General features: G+C 47.1%; 1 protein-coding gene across 4 annotated transcripts in view; it reads left to right on the top strand.

Annotated features, from left to right (window-relative positions):
- KIAA1549L (KIAA1549 like) overlaps positions 1–18,085 on the top strand; it is a 308,930-nt gene extending 290,845 nt beyond the window's left edge. For 3 of the 4 annotated variants that reach the window (XM_030794655.1, XM_030794656.1, XM_030794658.1), the window contains 3 exons: positions 2,334–2,482; positions 4,490–4,641; positions 11,878–18,085. In XM_030794655.1, coding sequence (XP_030650515.1) covers positions 2,334–2,482; positions 4,490–4,641; positions 11,878–12,159 — 583 coding nt within the window. In that variant the 3' untranslated portion in view covers positions 12,160–18,085. The remainder of the gene's footprint in view (positions 1–2,333; positions 2,483–4,489; positions 4,642–11,877) is intronic. The other variant, XM_030794657.1, reaches the window with a different exon arrangement.
- Positions 18,086–18,295: the final 210 nt, after the last annotated feature.

Consider the following 18,295-nt stretch of genomic DNA (forward strand, 5'->3'; position numbering starts at 1 on the left):
TGCTACCAAAAGTCCGTTGGTTATTTAAGGGTAGTGTCTGAGAAGCCAGGGAGGGGCAGGCATGTCTGGGCACCCACCCCAACCCTTGACTTCCAAGAGGGAGAGATTGAAAACGTATGAAGTCAGATATCTCAATTGCAACACATACGTTAAGCATGTTCTTTGCTTTAGGAAAATCTAATGAGCACATGTTTTTAATAAGGATGGACAAGAAGAACAAAAGTCCTGAGCACTGGGAAAGGCTAGAACTGTGCCCTGGGGTACACGTGGAGCACTGCCCTGGCCTTCCTACTCCAGCTTCCCCCAACATACAAATCACATCCTATCTGTGAACCATGAGTCTGGGCTTTGTGAATGGGGAAGAAACATAGAAGTTTCCCTCGGAATAGGAGGGAATAGGAGGGACCCTGCTCTCATTGCCAGTGGTTTAGAATGCGGAGGGGCTTAGACGTCACCTCACCACCAGCCGAGCCTGGGTGGAAAGCAGCAGACCCTGACCTGCTGTGCAGCCCCAGCAATTGGCCTTGCCCCTCCAGCCCCTGTTTCTCTATCTGTAACATGAGCACAGGGGCCTAGATGATCTCAAAAGCTCCAGGATTCCCCAGAAAGGGGTCTCAGAATTGCTTATCGAGCAGAATTCAGAAATTTTCCCAGGAAGGGTTTTCTGAACAAGTAGCAGATGGCTGGAACAGCGTGTGTGGGAAGCCGGGGCTGTGGGAACAAGCAAGCAGGGAGGGAGGGAGACCCCACCCTGATGAACGGTCACATCATACAGCCTCCACGTTGGACCTTCCTAGGAGAGTAGCAACGGGCTTTTTGGTTACTCCTGAGAGTCCTGGATTGGAGGGGCCTTATACCAGCAATTTGTTGGAGGTTTGCTGAAGGCCAGGATCAATTTCTTAATTCTTCTTTCAACCACCTGTCTCCTCCCAGGCCCTTCCACACCATTTGCTATCTTGCCACATATTGGGGTGGGGGGTGCACTGCCCTTCATATAAACTCAAAATTAGACCAAGAAGGAACCTTTGAGATGAGTTTGTCTACCCCTGTCATTGTACAGATGAGGAAACAGGCTTGGAAAGGGAACGTAGGCTGGGCACGGTGGCTCATGCCTGTAATCCCAGCACTTTGGGAGGCTGAGGCGGGTGGATCATTTGAGGCCAGGAGTTTGAGACCAGCCTGGACAATATGGTGAAACCCCGTCTCTACCAAAAATACAAAAATTAGGTGGGCGTACGGGCATGCACCTATAATCCCGGCTACTTGGGACGCTGAGGTGGGAGAATCGCTTGAACCCAGGAGGCAGAGGTTGCAGTGAGCCGAGGTGGTGCCACTGCACTCCAGCCTGGGTGACAGAGTGAGACCTTGTCTCAAAACAAAAAAATAAAAATAAACATAATGAAAGGGAAGGTAGCTGGAACCCAGACCTCTGCCTCCCGTGTTCTCCCTTGCTGTGGCTGTCATTTGCTCTGTGACAGCCACTGCTCAGCTCAGAGGGTGGCCCTGTGGGGGGCCAGACCTGCTGCAGCTGTCTTTGCCTCTTTCCCATTGGGCTAATTTTAGGGAAGCCTGAAGTCCCTCTGTGTAACTGCCTCAGGCAAGGAGTGATGCTTGTGAAGGAAAATGGTCTGTGGCTGAAGGACCCTTTGGAAAACCAGGAGATGCCCGCGTCTGCAGAGCCCAAGCTGCCCTCTTCTTAGACAGCCTTCTGAGCACTAAGTGGAAATAGGACGTGTTAAATGGGCTTGATTTTCTGATTGCCTGGGGACCAAAAAAAAAGTTCTGTTAGAATGCCCACTGCTCTCTGGAGCAGCCCGAGCTTCTAAGTCAAGTCTTGGGCTTCGTGCTTCCTGCCAGTTAGGAACAGGGAATGTGGCTCCCCAGCTGTCCCGGGTCCCCTTTCTGGTGTCGGTGAGAAGGGAACAACCAGGCACTCCAGAGAGAGCCTTCCCATTGGCTGCTGATATCATCACCCCCTGGGTCGACCATCCCCAGCTAATACCCGAGGCTAATTGTTTTTCTTATTTTATATGGAAATTAAATGTTCTACCACCCGGAGACATGAGAGCCACCCTTAGGGGAGAACTGACCTTGAACGTCTAAAAATGATTTCAGCTGAGGCCACCATGACAGCTGCTACAAGTCTGGGTGCCTCCTGCCCTGCTGGTGTCCCTAGAAGGCCGTTTGTTATCTGGGAATAAATCCAGTCCTGGGGACCTCATGAGGCGTGGAGGCAGCTGTCCATGCCCAAAGGTGACGGGGCGCACTCCTCCTGCTCGGGACGCCATCTGAGGTCTGGGACAGTGCTAACGCAGTCCCTCTGCCCCATCTAGATCCACCTCAGACATCGGCAGCAAGACCAGAATGTCCGAGTCTGCGGGGCCCGAGCCGGCCCAGCTGCACGACAGCGCCTCCTTCACGCAGATGTCCAGAGGCCCCGTGTCCGTGGCGCAGTTGGATCAGTCGGCTTTAAATTACTCAGGTGGGCAAGAGAAAAGCCCAAGTGTGCCCCCCACCACTGCTGCTGTGCCCTGTCCTCCCCTAAATCCCCAATTCCAATCTCCTTTCTACCTACCACCCTCAGGAATCACAGCCACTGCATTTCTGGATCTGCTTGTAACTTCAGGAGCCCCAACTAAAAGAGCTGCTGGTTTTCTTTCTTTAAAAGATCTGAAATTGGGCAAAATCCCAAGTTATGCTAAAGTCAGCATGTATGTTAACATTTTGCCAGACTTCAGATCAATTTTTTTAGTTTTATCTTTAAAGCATTCCAGATACAGCCATCCACCCCCATTTCATTCCCCTTCTCCCAAAAGGTGACCTCGGGCCTCAAGTGACAGGTTTTAATCCTTTGCCACACATGTATGTTTATATAACAGTATATATTAATGTTTAATGTATTTGAAATTTACAGAAATGATATCATGGCATACATTTCTTTTTGTACTTTATTTAACAGTATTTTAAAAAATTTCTCCAGGTTGCTGTACACATACTATATAGATCTAGTTCATTCATTTAAACTGCCATGTGGTATTCTGTGATAAGCAGTTTATACTTTTCTCTATTGATGGACATAATGGTAGTTTCCAGTTTTTTGCTATAACAAACAATGCTGAAATGAACATTGAGGTTTGCACATGACGTAATTTGTTTCTCAGTTTATTCAAACCATACCTTTTAGGCTAAAACTGCAAGCACTCAGTTGCCAGCACTTAGTAAAGCATTCATGGTGTCTAGAAATTCCACCAGTGAGGTCCACTTCTTTTGGTTCTTTTTCTTGGCTCTTTAAAAATACACATTCTCCTGGGAGGAAAACACCTGACCACCAAGGTGTTATTTCCTCTTGCTGGCAGGTCAGGGGTGTTGGGATGGGGACGGGGGAGTTGGACCATCACTTCTGTAGAAAGCCAGGTCTGAGTCCCAGCAGATGATGCCCTTTCATTCTGACTGCGAGGGTGAGTGGGGCTGCATGGCAGATGGAGGTCTGCTGCTCCCCCGACCCCTGGAGACCTTTGTCCCCTCATCCCCTGGCCAGGGCCAATCCCAGAGTCCTCCTCTGCTTCCCTAGCTTCCCCAGGCCTGGGCAGATGCAGGGCTAGTGGGCGGGATGCTGGCTGGGCCCACAACTCCCTCTTTAGGGGATGAGAAGAAGGGAAAAGACTTTCCTTCCCCAGGTGAGTACAGACGCCACCCCTGGCAAAGGGAATACTGGCTAGACTTGAGCCCCACTTGGCTTCTAGGCCAGATGCTCTTGAGCAGTGCACCACCTGCCCAGCTGTGCACAGTGGCTCTAGAAGAGGTCCACAAAGAAAGAAGACCAGGTGGCCGGGCGCGGTGGCTCACGTCTGTAATCCCAACACTTTGGGAGGCCGAGGCGGGCGGATCACGAGGTCAGGAGATCGAGACCACAGTGAAACCCCATCTCTACTAAAAATACAAAAAATTAGCGAGGCACGGTGGCAGGCGCTTGTAGTCCCAGCTACTCAGGAGGCTGAGGCAGGAGAGTGGCGTGAACCCAGGAGGAGGAGTTTGCAGTGAGCAGAGATCGCACCACTGCACTCCAGCCTGGGCGACAGAGCGAGACTCCATCTCGAGAGAGAGAGAGAAAGAAAGAAAAAGGAAAGAAAGAGAAGGAAAGGAAAGGAAAGGGGAAAGGGAAGGGGAAAAGGAAAGGGAAAGGAAAAAAAAGAGAAAGAAAAGAAAGAAGACCAGGTTTCCTCCACCACATCCCACCTGCCTCTGTTGCTACATCACCTGGGATCTTAGCCATCATGGCCAGGTCCACTGCACCTTAAATGCAACTAAATTCCCCAGCAAATGTTACAGGCCAGAGCAAGCTCCCCTCAGCTCAGACCTGATTTAATGAGACTTTCAAATCCAGCAGCCAGCCGGGGAGCCAATGAAACTGACTTTATTTGGCTTTTGGGTGGCTGGATCCCCCAGACCAGCCTCTCTTAACCTCCCTCCTCCATTTCCTCCATGCCAGGTAATACGGTGCCAGCGGTGTTCGCCATCCCAGCTGCCAACAGACCTGGCTTCACCGGCTACTTCATCCCGACGCCTCCCTCATCCTATAGGAACCAGGCCTGGATGTCCTATGCAGGAGAGAATGAGCTCCCGAGCCAGTGGGCAGATTCGGTGAGACCCCTTGCTCTTCACCTCATAAAACTTTACCTGCTTAACACACGCCAAAAAGTAAATTAGATAAAAGGTTGAGACTGAAGGTTTGTTATCTCAGCCTCCTCACAGTACCCGGATGACTAAAGTCAGCCATTTTAAAGGAGACAGACGGTGTGGTGAGGGGGGATGTCCCCTTGACAGAGGACCTTGAGACCTGCCTTCTAGTCCAGCTCCCACCTCTTCGTAGCAGGACAACCTTAATCAAGTGCATTTTTATAATAATAACTACCATTTGTTGAGTATTTTCTATCTACTAGACACCTTGTCAGATGTTTTGTTTATATTATTTAATCTTTATTACAATCTTATGTAGGTATTATTCCCATGATTACTCCCATCTTGCAGATGAGGAAATCAGGGCCGAGTCAGGGGATGCCACTTACCTAAGGCCACACAGCTAGGAAGGAAGTGCCAAGGACAGAATTCAAACCCACACCGGTCTGGCTCCAAAGCTTTTATTAAATTTGTTTCTTTTGGCATACAATTCTGTAAAATTTTAGAAGAAATGTCCGAAAATGAAGGATTAGAAACCCAAGACTGGGCTGGGTGCGGTGGCTTACACCTGTAATCCCACCACTTTGGGAGGCTGAGGCGGGCAGGTCACCTGCCGTCAGGAGTGAGAGATGAGCATGGCAAACATGGTGAAACCCCTTCTCTACTAAAACCACAAAAATTAGCTGGGCGTGATGGCGAGTGCCTGTCATTGTAGCTACCTGGGAAGCTGAAGCAGGAGAATCGCTTAAACCCAGGAGGCAGAGGTTGCAGTGAGCCAAGATCGCGGCACTCCACTCGCACCTGGGCGATAGAGCAAGACTCTGTCTCAAAAAAAAAAAAGAAATCCAAGACTGAATTATTACATTTATTAATTTTCCAGATGACCAAGGCTTACCCCTTTAATTTCCAAAACATGTAAAAATATATGCAGCTTGGCATAAAAATATTTCTGAAATGAATGCTACCTTCCCTCTCCTCCCTTAAAAGAGTATACAATGTAATTTGCCTTTTATGAATGATTCAATATCCTTATGCCTCATTATACTAAAATGGCATTTGTAGGATGAACTCTCATGGCTTGTAGGATTATTGAGCTTATATTGTGAAATATCTCCAAACTACGATAATTGTTAGAGTTACTATCATGGCTCAATATATTTTTTTCTGACTTTGCTTCTAGTGGGCATTCAATATTGCTGTTAATGTCCCCACATCTAGTAATATGCCCACCCTTAAGTGTGCTTTGCATCATGTGCCATTATCTGCAAATGAGGCTTATCTGTGCTCATTAGAATTGTTTGTAAACTTGGAGTAAATAAGCTCTAAGAGAGGAACTAGAGGGATCCCCTGCTGTTCAGTCTGTGAATCTGAATGTGGGACTTTATGGCATCTGTTTTTATTGTTTGGGGGCCTTTTCTGTGTCCTTTGTCATTCTCTGCTAGTCCATATGGCTGATATCACTGGATATGATTTGATCAATTCAGAGGTTATTGATTTTGTAATTCCACTTCATCTGAAAGTTATGCAGACTTTTCAGAAAGTAGATGATGTTTAACTTGAACTACTTAGTTCCCTTACGCCTTATGCCATTGCCTGTCTCAGGCTGTCAACTCCGTGAAGGTGGAGAGTGCCTTACTTGCTTATTGCTGTACACCAGTGCTCAGAATTGGGCAGAGCAAGAGCTTCCCTTAATTCCCTTACGCCTGCAGCTTTGACAGTTCACCCATTGTGTGGAGTGTAACCCTGGGCACCAACTGGAGTTGGTGAAAGTATTTTCCAAAACTTTGACCCCTGTGTTCAAGACACTTAAAATGATAATTTAGCCAGGCTTATAGCTACATCTAGATGCCTTTGGGCTCATAATTGCCTTAAAGATGAAGATAGAGGAACCAAGCAAATGGAAACGTAACCTTCCTGCCATGATAACTGTACTGGACCCTTCTGGGCTCATCTCCCAGTGTGAAGGAGAACCCAATGTCCTATTAGTTGTTTTTAATTAAGAGGAAGATGATTGCTGCAGCCTAATTGGGCCTTTCCTGGAGCCCAATTATCACCTGCAATTAAGCAGGGAGGCGTGCCCATGAAAGGAGCAAGGTGAAACGGATGATTTACAGCATACGAAAATAAGTGCAGGAAGCTCAGAGAGACCAGTTGTCAGCTCGAAAAGGGTCCAGGAATAAAGCACACCTTCCACATCTATGTGAGAAAGCAAAGTCCCTCACCAGCATTTGGATGTCTGACCTTCCTGATCCCAGGAGCTAGCTTGGATAAAAATCACCTGGACCTGGGATAACAAATAGGTTTCCTCCTTGGTGCCAGATGGAGAAGGATTGGGAGGGGCTTCCAGGCTCAGCAGGAAACTGTGCTGTGATAAAGTTGGTGATGTCTGCCATGGGCACTGGCTAGGGAAGTAGTAATATTTGCCAGCCCTGAATTTCGGCAGGAAGGGCATGATGGCTCCAGCCTGCATCTACTATAAGGGAGGAAGAGTTTCTCATCTCATCTTCCCTGCTTCTGAATACTGTCCTGAGGATACTCCGGTGGGATCAGGTATCCCTTGCCTGTCCCAGCCACCAGCACCAACAAGCTCGATACCATAGAGCTGAGGGGTCTCAAGAGTTGGACATTGGCTCTCTCAGCCACAGCAAGTACAGTTAGCTGAATTTGAAATGCAGGGAAAGGGAATGTGGTAGCTTCCTTCTCAAATATTTGACCCCAGCCAATCATTCTTCAGTGATTTTCAAACTGTGCTCCTCAGAACCCCAGGTTCTGAGAGACTCCCTGCTCTTGCTCCGCACAATTCTGAGCACTGGAGTACAGCAATAAGCAAGGCAGGCACTCTCCACCTTCACGGAGTTGACAGCCTGAGACAGGCAATGGCATCAGGAGCAATAACTGTTACGCTGGAGAAAGTGCAAGGAAACATTTAACAGGGACCCCTAGGCTAATGTTGAGCTGGGAAAGGTCTCCTGGAAGAAAGGAAATTTGAGCTGAGATCTGAAATACGTACCCCATGTCCTGGGCTTGGTTCTTTGATGAGCCCAATAACCTGTACCTTCCCAGCTCATGTGGCCCAAGGACTCAGACAGCCCAACTCTGGTTTTCCTCTAAGATACAAATGAAACATATCAGTCCTTGTATATAAAGACCCACGCTTAAGCACCTGTGTGCCATTTTGTCTGTCCTTGCTGGGTCTTGTGGGGAAATCAAAGTCCCAAGTTACAACTTGGGACATCTATTCTGTTACTTCTTTCCTGGCTTGGGTCCTCATCAGTTCTCATCTGACCCATTGAGAAAGCCTTAGAACTTGTCTGCTCCCTGCCTCCAGTGGGTCCACCTCCAGGCATCCTTTCCAAATACAGACTCCCCCTCTGCCTGACACCCATCCGTGGCTCCCAGCCCAGGCATCGGCCGCACACCTCAGGAACCTGCCTTCTCAGGAGGGATCACCGGAACATCCAGCAGGGAGGAGAGGGAGCTGCTTTCCTACCACACGTCCCCCATCTAGAGTTTGAGTCATCACCCATCCCACTGGTATGGTCTGAATGTTTGTGTCCCGCTCAATTCATATGTTGAAATCCTAACCCCCAAGGTGATGGTATTAGGACACGGGACCTTTGGGAGGTGATTAGGTCATGAGGGTGAACCCCCTAATGAATGGGATTAGTGCCTTTATAAGAGAGGCTTGAGAGAGACCCCTGACCTCTCCTGCCATGTGAGAGAATAGTGAAAAGACAGCTGATTCTGAACCAGAAAGTGGGCCCTCACCAGATGCAGAATCTGCCAGCACTTTGATCTCGGACTTTGCGGCCTCCAGAACTGTAAGAAAGAAATTTCTGTTGTTTATAAGCTCCCCAGCTTATGGTATTTCGGCATAGCAGCCAGAACAGACTAGGACTTCCTGCTCCATCCTCCCTCAGGAGCCAGATGAACATTGCTATTAAGCATGGGAACTGGCTGTATTTCTCAGAAGTGTGACATTGAAAACGGGTGGATCAAACGGGACATGCAGACTCTGTAGCCTGATATTCAGCAGCTTATGAATCCAGCCCTGTCTGTCTTGCCTGAGCTCCTCCCACACTAAACATACCCTCTCTGGTCAGCCTGAGGTCACTGATGCTCCCTGGGGACACTCTCTTCTTTGTACTGTTACGGGATCTTTGGGGTATCAGTTTTCTTTCTGGAAACCTCTGTGGCCGGTGCTGCTTTTGCCCGAGTTCTTGTCCTGGGTCCAGGAAGAATGAGGTATGCAGAACATGAAAGAGGAAGAATGAGGTATGCAGAACATGAAAGGTGAAGAAGGTGAAAAGGAGGTTTATTTAGTGTTAGAACAGCTCAGAGGAGACCCACAGTGTGTAGCTCCTCTCTGTAGGCAGATAATCCCATGGAGTGTTCAGCTCTTAGCAGAGAGGTGGCCCTGGAGAGGGTGGCTCCTCTCTGCCCACTGCTCATTCCACCGTCTGCTGCTCTCAGCAGAGAGGAGGCCCTGGAGAGGGTGTCTCCTCTCCACAGCAGCTTGTTCAGATGTCTCCGAAGCTCTCAGCAGGGAGGGTAGCTCCTCTCTGCTGCTGGTTGTCCCATAGTCTCTCTGTCCTCTGCCCTGCTCTGGCTGAGCCCAGAGCTTTTATAGACCTCAGAGGGGAGGAAATGTGTGCTGATTGGTCCATGGGCGGGCCCAGAAGAGGTACCACGAGACCCCACTCCAGCCTGAGGACTGGCAGGTGGCCCCCAACCTTCAGGCCCTCCCTGGCCTTCCGAAGGTAGGGCCTTATGGGAGACCCACCCTCTTCCGCCCAGGAGTCTGTCTGTCGGCCCCATCCCTTGCCATTCATGGCCCTTGGGGCTTGTCCCCAACCCCACTCAGAAATCAGAGCCACTACAGGGGGAAGAGAGAGGCCAGGCAGCAGAAGCAGACACCCCCGAGCCAGCAGGGAGGGGGGAACCTTCCCAAGATGCTAAGGATGCAGGCTGATGCCCAGTCTTGTGCCTGGGAGGGTGGCTGCAGCTGCACCCGGGGAGCTCCAGCCCTGCCAACTCAGAAGGGGTGGGGTTCCAACTTGTCCCTGGCTCCTGCCTGCTCCATGGAGGGGGAAGCCCGGGTCTGCAGCTATGGGTGGGGTGGTTGTAGCAGTACCCAGGGCAGATCTTGCCTGCTTCTGACCCCCTCCAAGACCACAGGGAGGCTCGAATCCACAGCACAATTTGGGTGGCTGTAGCCCCACCCAGGAGGGCAAGGCGCCTGCCTGCTCCATAGAGCAGGAGGCCTGGGTCTACAGTCAGTCAGTCATGGTTTGGGTGGCTGCAGCAGCATCCAGGGAAGCTCCTGCTCCAACTCAGAAGGGGCGGGGCTCCCACTGGCTCTATGGGGTGTGCAGCCCTAGCCACGCATCCCTGCTGCAGCCAGTGTGATGGCAGCAGCCTTTGCCATCAGTACTCCCATACATTTTGATTTGATGATTTACATTTGATTTTCCCTTTGCCCAGAATCCCCCTCCCACTGCATCTTCCTGGAGGGACCCTGTTCAACTTCCAAACTCACCTAAGCTGCCCAGTCCTCCCACACATACTTCATTTGCCGTAGCACCCTGTGCCTCTGTTGTTCGTGGGTGCTTATTCTGTAGTGTTCCAATTAACATCATGGGGTATGTGGACTATCCTGAAACAGCATCCCTGTATGTGCCACTGTTTCTGTGGGAGAATCGACTCTAAATTCAAAATTACTTACTTGTCCTTATTCCTAGAAGTTTACATATTTTAAGCATAGGACTCTGTGTCTTCCACTTTTGATGAAGAGAGAAAAATGTTTCAAGAAACCAAAATCAATCCCAGATCCAAGACGTTGTAATGCAGTGATTAATTCCAGCCCTTAAAGCAGACAGACCTCTGCAAAGAGTGTCTTGGTAGCTTGTCGCCTTAGACTGCGGCACTCTTCAGTTTCCTCATCTGCAAGGTAAGGATAACAATACCGACCTCCTAGCTTGTTGCTTTGAGAACTAAATGAGATAATGTGTGGAAAACCCTTAGCACAGGGCTCAGTCGATGTTATTATTAATAAACCCCTGGGTTCCTCTGGGGTCCATAAACAGTTCTGTTTGTTGGATTGTTCTTATATGAATAAGGCGACTAAGTGCTGGGCATGGGGGTACCTACCTGTAGTCCCAGCTACTCAGGAGGCTGAGGCAGGAGGATGCTCGAGCCCCAGAGTTCAAGACTGCAGTGAGCTATGATTTAGCACTGCACTCCAGCCTGGATGACAGAGTGAGACATCATCACTAAAAATAATAATAGTAATAAAAATAAGGTAGCCAGGTAGATTGAAATATAGACTCAGATGTATATATTCCTAAGGTTTTTCAGCAAAGTTAAAAACACCTATTTAGGCCGGGCGCAATGGCTCACGCTTGTAATCCCAGCACTTTGGGAGGCCGAGGTGGGCGGATCACGAGGTCAGGAGATCAAGACCACAGTGAAACCCCATCTCTACTAAAAATACAAAAAATTAGCCGGGCGTGGTGGCGGGCGCCTGTAGTCCCAGCTACTCGGAGAGGCTGAGGCAGGAGAATGGCGTGAACCCAGGAGGCGGAGCTTGCATGAGCCGAGATTGCGCCACTGCACTCCAGCCTGGGCGACAGAGCAAGACTCCGTCTCAAAAAAAAAATAAAATAAAAACACCTATTTAATTCATCCAAATAGTATATCCAGTGAGTCCAAATTACTTTTTTTTTTTTTTTTTTTTTTGAGACGGAGTCTCACTCTGTTGCCCAGGCTGGAGTGCAGTGGTGCAATCTCGGCTCATTGCAGCCTCTGCCTCCCGGGTTCAGGTGACTCTCCTGCTTTAGCCTCCCAAGTAGCTGGGACTACAGGAGCATGCCACCATGCCTGGCTAATTTTTTTTGTATTTTTAGTAGATTAGGGGTTTCACCATTTTAGCCAGGATGGTCTCGATCTCCTGACCTCATGATCCGTCCAACTCAGACTTCCAAAGTGCTGGGATTACAGGCGTGAGCCACCGAAATTATCTATTTTCTAAACAAACTGACTCTGAGTTTTGTATCTATACACTGGTATGTGGCTTCCATTTTCTTCTAAGTTCTCTTCCATGTCCTCAGCCCCCTCCTGCTTCCAGTGTCAAGTGTGTCCTGTGACTTGAGCTCCTTCCTCATGCCAGGCCCTGTCCTTCTCTCCCCACGCCCTCTGCAGGTGCCCCTCCCAGGGTACATCGAGGCCTACCCCCGATCACGGTACCCACAGAGCTCTCCCTCCAGGCTTCCTCGCCAGTACAGCCAGCCAGCCAACCTGCACCCCAGCCTGGAGCAGGCCCCGGCACCCTCCACAGCGGCCTCGCAGCAGAGCCTGGCAGAAAATGACCCGTCTGACGCTCCCCTGACCAACATCTCCACTGCAGCCCTCGTGAAGGCCATCCGGGAGGAGGTGGCCAAGCTGGCCAAAAAACAGACAGACATGTTTGAGTTCCAGGTCTAACGCCTTAGCCCCGTGGGACTCTGGACTTCTGAACTCTGAGGACACAGCCTTTGGGCTTCCCATGCCTACGTGTTAGGACTTTGATACATAGCAATGGGTGAGTCTTTCTCACCCTCCATTTCTGAAAAGGTGAACTATGGGGCTTCTGGGAACAGGAAACTCTTGAACGACTAGATTCTTGGCTCATCCAACTGATTGTGGGTCAAGAAGTCCCTGCTTGGGGCCTTATGTTTGCTATTCTCTCATGTCAAATGTTTGAACTGTGGGCATATTCCCTATGGAAGCTTAGTCACGAGAGGCACTAGCTAATCTACAGATTCCTATCCAATGCCACATTTTAATAAATCACCGGAAGCGGGAGAATGTAGCCCTTATCTTCGGTGACCTCTGCATGTTAACTCTGTTTCTGTGTTAAAGGCAATGCAGGAGTGTGGATTAAGCACCAGACTGTATTCTCATTCGACCATGACCGTGCACATTAAAATCAGTTTGTAAGGGAGACACTGACTCCAGCCAAGAAACCTGAGCCCCTCTTTTTAAGGTTCATATTCAAAGTCAAATGAACTGGATGAAAGGCAGTACCAATGGCTGTGCCTATAAATAGACCTGATTCTTTGTTTCCCTCCTCAATTAAACAAAGGCCAAGAAAGAGAGAAGATGAGAGGGAATGGTGGATTTGTGTTGACAGATTTTTCAAAAGGTGTTGCCATTTTGGAAATAAAAGTCCCCTGCAAGTTAGGATCTAACTGAAAGAGAATCGGTGCTAAGAGCTTTTAGGATCCTACAAAAGAAATACAGTTATCTGTGAAGGATTTTCTTTGCCCTGCTTTGAAGGTGGCGTGAGAATGGAGCTTCTCTTTTTCTTGGGATAATAGATACATCAACTTTTACAAGAAAATCTCTGTCTCTTCAACAATGATGTCCAGTGTGTGCTGCTGAGTGGTACAAAAGGAAATGGTACTTGATTCCTGTTAGAAACAGGAGTGGTAGAACCACAGTCTTCCCAGGCCGCAGCCTCTGTTTATAGAAGCTTCTGAATGTAGAAAAGCTGTTGAATTTCATTTAAACGTAAATAACCTTTTAAAAAACGTATGGAGTTAGCCAGTGCCCCCTAGTTAATGGATATAGGAAGACATTTGCTGAAATGGTAGGGTGGCCACTTTGTGACCACGATGTTGCAAGTCGCCCTCCCTGGCATGGCGAGTTGGCTTCCAGAGCTGTGGGTAGAGGACATCGCCCCACAGCACTGAGGCACCAGCCACTGCCTACCCATCAATGCAAGCAAAACAGCTACTGACTTTGTGTAGCAGGTAGACTGGGGACTCTGGTTCCCTCGCCAAGTGTGACAGCCTGTGCAGTGTTGGGGGCTTACTTGGTATCTGTTGGAGAATGAGGTCCTGTCCTGCTTTCACCCATGACCCATCTAGCTTCAGCTGTATCCATTTTCTTCTGAGCCCATCTTTCCATTGTCCTCAACGAGTTTCTTTGGTCTTTACTGAAAGAAGATGGTAGAAATTTAAAAGTTGAGAGAAGACTAGAAATGGAACTGATTAGAAGGGGAGGTTCAAACTGTCAATGCACAGACTTTTCAAAGAAGTTGTTTATATTTTCCAATGGCAAATTGCCCTTTCTGGAATGTTCAGAGATGATGTGTCACGGAACCTTCAAACAAGTCTCTTGTTCGGATGATAATAGGTAGTGTCCTTTTAGTATGCTGGTTGATCTTTCATAGTATTAGTGTTTTGTTACTTAAAAAGGAAATCAGCTATAAATAAAATGTATTTTTGTAATTCCCGTGTGTATATATGGTATATTTCTATCAATGGCCAGTCATCGTAGTCCAAAACCTAAATCAGTTTGCAAAACACTGTGGACAGTGCGAGATTTTATTGACAGGTTAACACAATGCCTACGTCTATCCACATAGGCATTCAATGCACTTGAATGAACAAAGAGCCAAAGAAACTCAGCCTTTTCATGCAAATGGTATGAGTCTGATAAAATCAGCTACATTGTCCTGCTTTATCAATAATAATATTTCATTAGTGCAATGATATCAACCGGTACTTTGTCTACTTGGTAAATGCCTGGAAATACTGTATGTGAAAATGACGTTTCAAGACCTTACTGTAATTGAAATACATGTAAATGTTTCAGAAGACAGTGTCTGGAATTTGGGTGTTTCAATGACTTACAGAGACTGTGTCTACAGTTTGCAGAGCTATGGCTCCAGAGTGCTAAGAGGATGGAGTCGCAAATCACTGTGGTCTTTACAGAGTCCCAGGAAATATTGAGTGAGTCAACTGAGACAACTAAAAAGATAGCATGCTAAATCAGATACTGTCTTAAACTAGACACCATGGGTTCAAGAATAGTATTAATAGAGAGAGGAAAACCTTAAGGTGGAAAGAAATCAGTCTGTTCATGTTTTCCCACTCATGGGGAGACAAAGCCACCCTGGTCAGATTTTCTGTGACTGAGATGTGGTCCCTTCCCTGAAGAATCTCCTAACCTTATAGAGGCGACAGATAGATAGATAGATACCTGGACAGCTGACTCTAAGAGATGGTCAAATGTGCCTCAAAGAATTGAAATAGGGTTCCCAGAGAGCCCGAGGAGGCAGCAATGAACAAACACCCTGTTCATCAGAACCCTCTAGATAGTCGCAGAAGCCACAAAGGACCTTGGTTGACCTTGGAGGAGGAAGCAGAAGTACCAAGAAGTGGAGTGACTGGCCCAGTGATTCAGTCCCAACCTCCTGGTTCACGAACCTGCTTGCTTTCCATCTCACCATGTGGCCTGCAGGCTTGTCAGTAACACATTTCTTTAACTGTGCCTAGAGGTTTAAAAACAAGATAAGGGTCATATGAAGAACTCCATAATGTTCTTGCCAAGAAAAAAGATGATTGAGTATATAACAAACTTCAGATACAGTGTATAGAGGATGATGCATTTGTGGCATAATAAATAGTTTTCAGTGCTGGTTTTGATAAGAGTTTTCTGCATTCATGAAAAAGAAATGCATTTTGGCTTTTTCCAGAGAGAGTACCATCAAGGAAACGGAGACCTCAACTGCTGTTCTAGACTGTGGGGGTGCATTCCTGTCTCAGCACCAAGGATCCCAACAGGCAGGCAGGGAGGCCCTTGACTTTGTGTCACCGTGAGGCAGCAGAGTCCATGCTCTGCATCAGGGGAGGTGCAGTAAAGGTCCATTGTGTGGCTTGAGACCTATGATCTGAGGCTTGTGCATAATGAGATGGCAGCTGTTACCTACAGAGCAAGGAGTTTCCTCTTTCAGGGTAGATTATGTAAGAATCAATTCCCTGGTCCCGGGAGAAGTTTTATTGTGAGTTTGTTAATTTAAGAACTCAACAGAAGGACATGTAATGTCCGAGTAATCTTGATGGAAGAAAGGAAATAGATCTGTGATTAAAACACACACACACACTACTTCGGAGAGAGAATGTAGAATGGAAGAGGTGAGGAATTTAACTAATAGAGATGCTTTTTCTAACAGGCAGAAATTAGAGAAATGGATCAAAAGATTTAAACATTGATTACATATAAATGAGTTTCCTTTTTTTCTACATAGCACACAGATGCTCAACATTTAATGAATAATATAACAGATATTGTCTTAAAAGTTTGAAAACAGGATTTGTACTTAATCCTAAATTCCTCCTATCACACACCAGAAGATAATTTGGATTTTATTTACAAACTACATCCAAATACTCTTAAGGAAAGAGCGTCATTTAGCTTGGAGTAGGGACTGACTGGGGTCTAAGTGTTGGAAATTAAATTCTGCCATTTAGTCCAACCTCGAAGGTGTTCCAGGCAAGGAGCTTTGCAAGGACTAGAAACCCTTTCACACTTGCTCAAGTGCAGGCGTTGGCTGAAAGAATAGAGGGACATTTCACAAACACAGAACACAGCTTCCCTACAGGAAAGGGATGGAGCCAGCTACCTTTGCCCTTGCTCACATGTTCTCTGTCCTCATGGACTTTCTTCTCTGTTTCCTTCTGCCTATCTGCCTGGTTCTCTTGCTTCTCCTGGCCAACCAGCTTTCTCATTAGTGCATATGTAGCTGAAAAATCCACCCCCTCAGAACTCACTCCACACAACCTTTCCTTTTCAGTACCCCTCACTCTCTGACTAGCATCTCTGTGACCCCTAAGGCAAATTTTTGAGGATCTGATTGGTTTAGTTCATCTGCCTATGGGTGAGCCACCCCGGGGTCAGGTGCCTGTCCAATCAGCTGTTACCAAGGAGGCAGGGCCGTGTCATTTAAGCATGGCCCCATGGACTGACCCTTTCAGCAGGGACTTTTACTGGGGGCTGGTACCCAGAAGAAGGAGCATGAATGGGCAAGACCTTCACAAAGAACCTACTACACACTGGAACTGACTAGTACTCCTGGGATGCCATGCCACGCAGCAGCCAGCACTCGGAGAGCAGTCCCCTGGATACTACCACAGAGAGAAAAGGGGCATCTTCACTTGCACATCAGGTGAGGGTGCACACACTTGAAACTCTGCTAGACTGGCCAGAGCTGCCCCAGCCACTTCTCACCCCACCACCAGTTATTGATACAGCCGCTGGGTCTAAGAAGCGATTTCTGAACAAGGCCCAGTTAGCACAATGTCTTGCTCAGCAGACAATAAATACTTGTAAATTGAATTGCATGATCTTAGCTCAGGTGCTATTAATGTGGCTCACGGCCACACACTTGCATGGATGAGAAAACCAATGAGCCCCTCAACAGAGTCTTTCGAAACAAAATTGGTTTCAAGTGAAACTTACATTATTTTGGCTTTGACCTTCTGAATATAATAACTTAGTGTCCTGAGAATTGAAAGGCCTCTTGATTTCTTAGGTGAACTGTTACAGAATCCTAGCCTATGGTAAATGCTAAAATGTAAGGTGTTTCTGAAAAGGAATATTTAGGAAATATAATTGTGCCACAAACACATTACTTGAGAAGATATGCAGTTGCTCTGATTCTGCAGGTTAAAAAAAAAAATGGGAAGTTTGTGATATGGCAGAATCTGTCTCCATTGGTCAAACCATACTTCAGTGAGAGCCATTATAAATGAAACCTAAAAATTGATCATTTTCATTCTCTGACCTTGGTCAGACTTTTGCAAATTATGGATAGAGGCCATCAACATATTTTACATAAATTCCTGTGGCCTCATCTTATTTCTCCTCATTTCTTCCTTATGTTTAAACACGCCCCCATCTCACACACAAACTGAGTAGAGAAAAGATTTGTATCAAACAGAATCAGAGGCATTTGAATGGACTGGAAATTGTGAAAAAGGTATAAATATCCTAGACCTTGATCAACTCACTTTAAACTGGTCTCTGATTCCTCATCTGTCAAATGGGTATAAGACCCTCTGTACTTCCCATGGTGATTTTGAGGAGCACATGCATAATGTATCTGAAAATGGTTTGACAAGCACTTGAAAGCATTCTTACTAAATTATTTCGTAATTCAGTTTTATCCAGGAAAATATTTTAGCTCCTCCTATCTGCTGAATTAATTTATACAGTCACATGTTCCATGACACAATGTTTTGCCAAGGAAAAATAAATTCCTAAATTTGAAATTGCCCACAAGATCTAGCCTCATCTGGAGTTGCTGTTATTGTCATTGTTGTCTATGATTTGGAGGATATGTAAGTACTTGTACATGTGCTTTAACTCTGGGTGAAAACCCCGACCAGTGAGTCTTTAAAACCATATTAGACACATTGGGCAAAGTACTGAGCAGAAGCTTTGAATGTAGCTGTTGTTATTTTAATGCTTTGCTTTCTAATGAACTTTGTACGTCCTTAGCCTCTGCCGGGAACAGAGTGTTCATATGCTGTTAGAATTTTTTATTGTAAAATAAAATGACAAAGGCTTTCATACCCCAAAACCTGCCTGTTTGTCATTCTACCTCCTGCAGATGGTGAGATGGAATCCCTTTCACAAGCCAGTCACAAAACAGTGCCTGTTGGGGGTTGCTAAAGAACCATTCCAGTCCTGGAGGACCCAGTGTGGTCTCAGGAGCCATCCCAGCTTGGGTGATGAGCTCATGGGCCAAAAAAATGCTCACCCCTGGCCATCCACAGGCCTCAGAGAAGCA

Source organism: Nomascus leucogenys, chromosome 15 (genome assembly GCF_006542625.1).
Source record: "Nomascus leucogenys isolate Asia chromosome 15, Asia_NLE_v1, whole genome shotgun sequence".
NCBI classification, from domain to species: Eukaryota; Metazoa; Chordata; class Mammalia; order Primates; family Hylobatidae; genus Nomascus; species Nomascus leucogenys.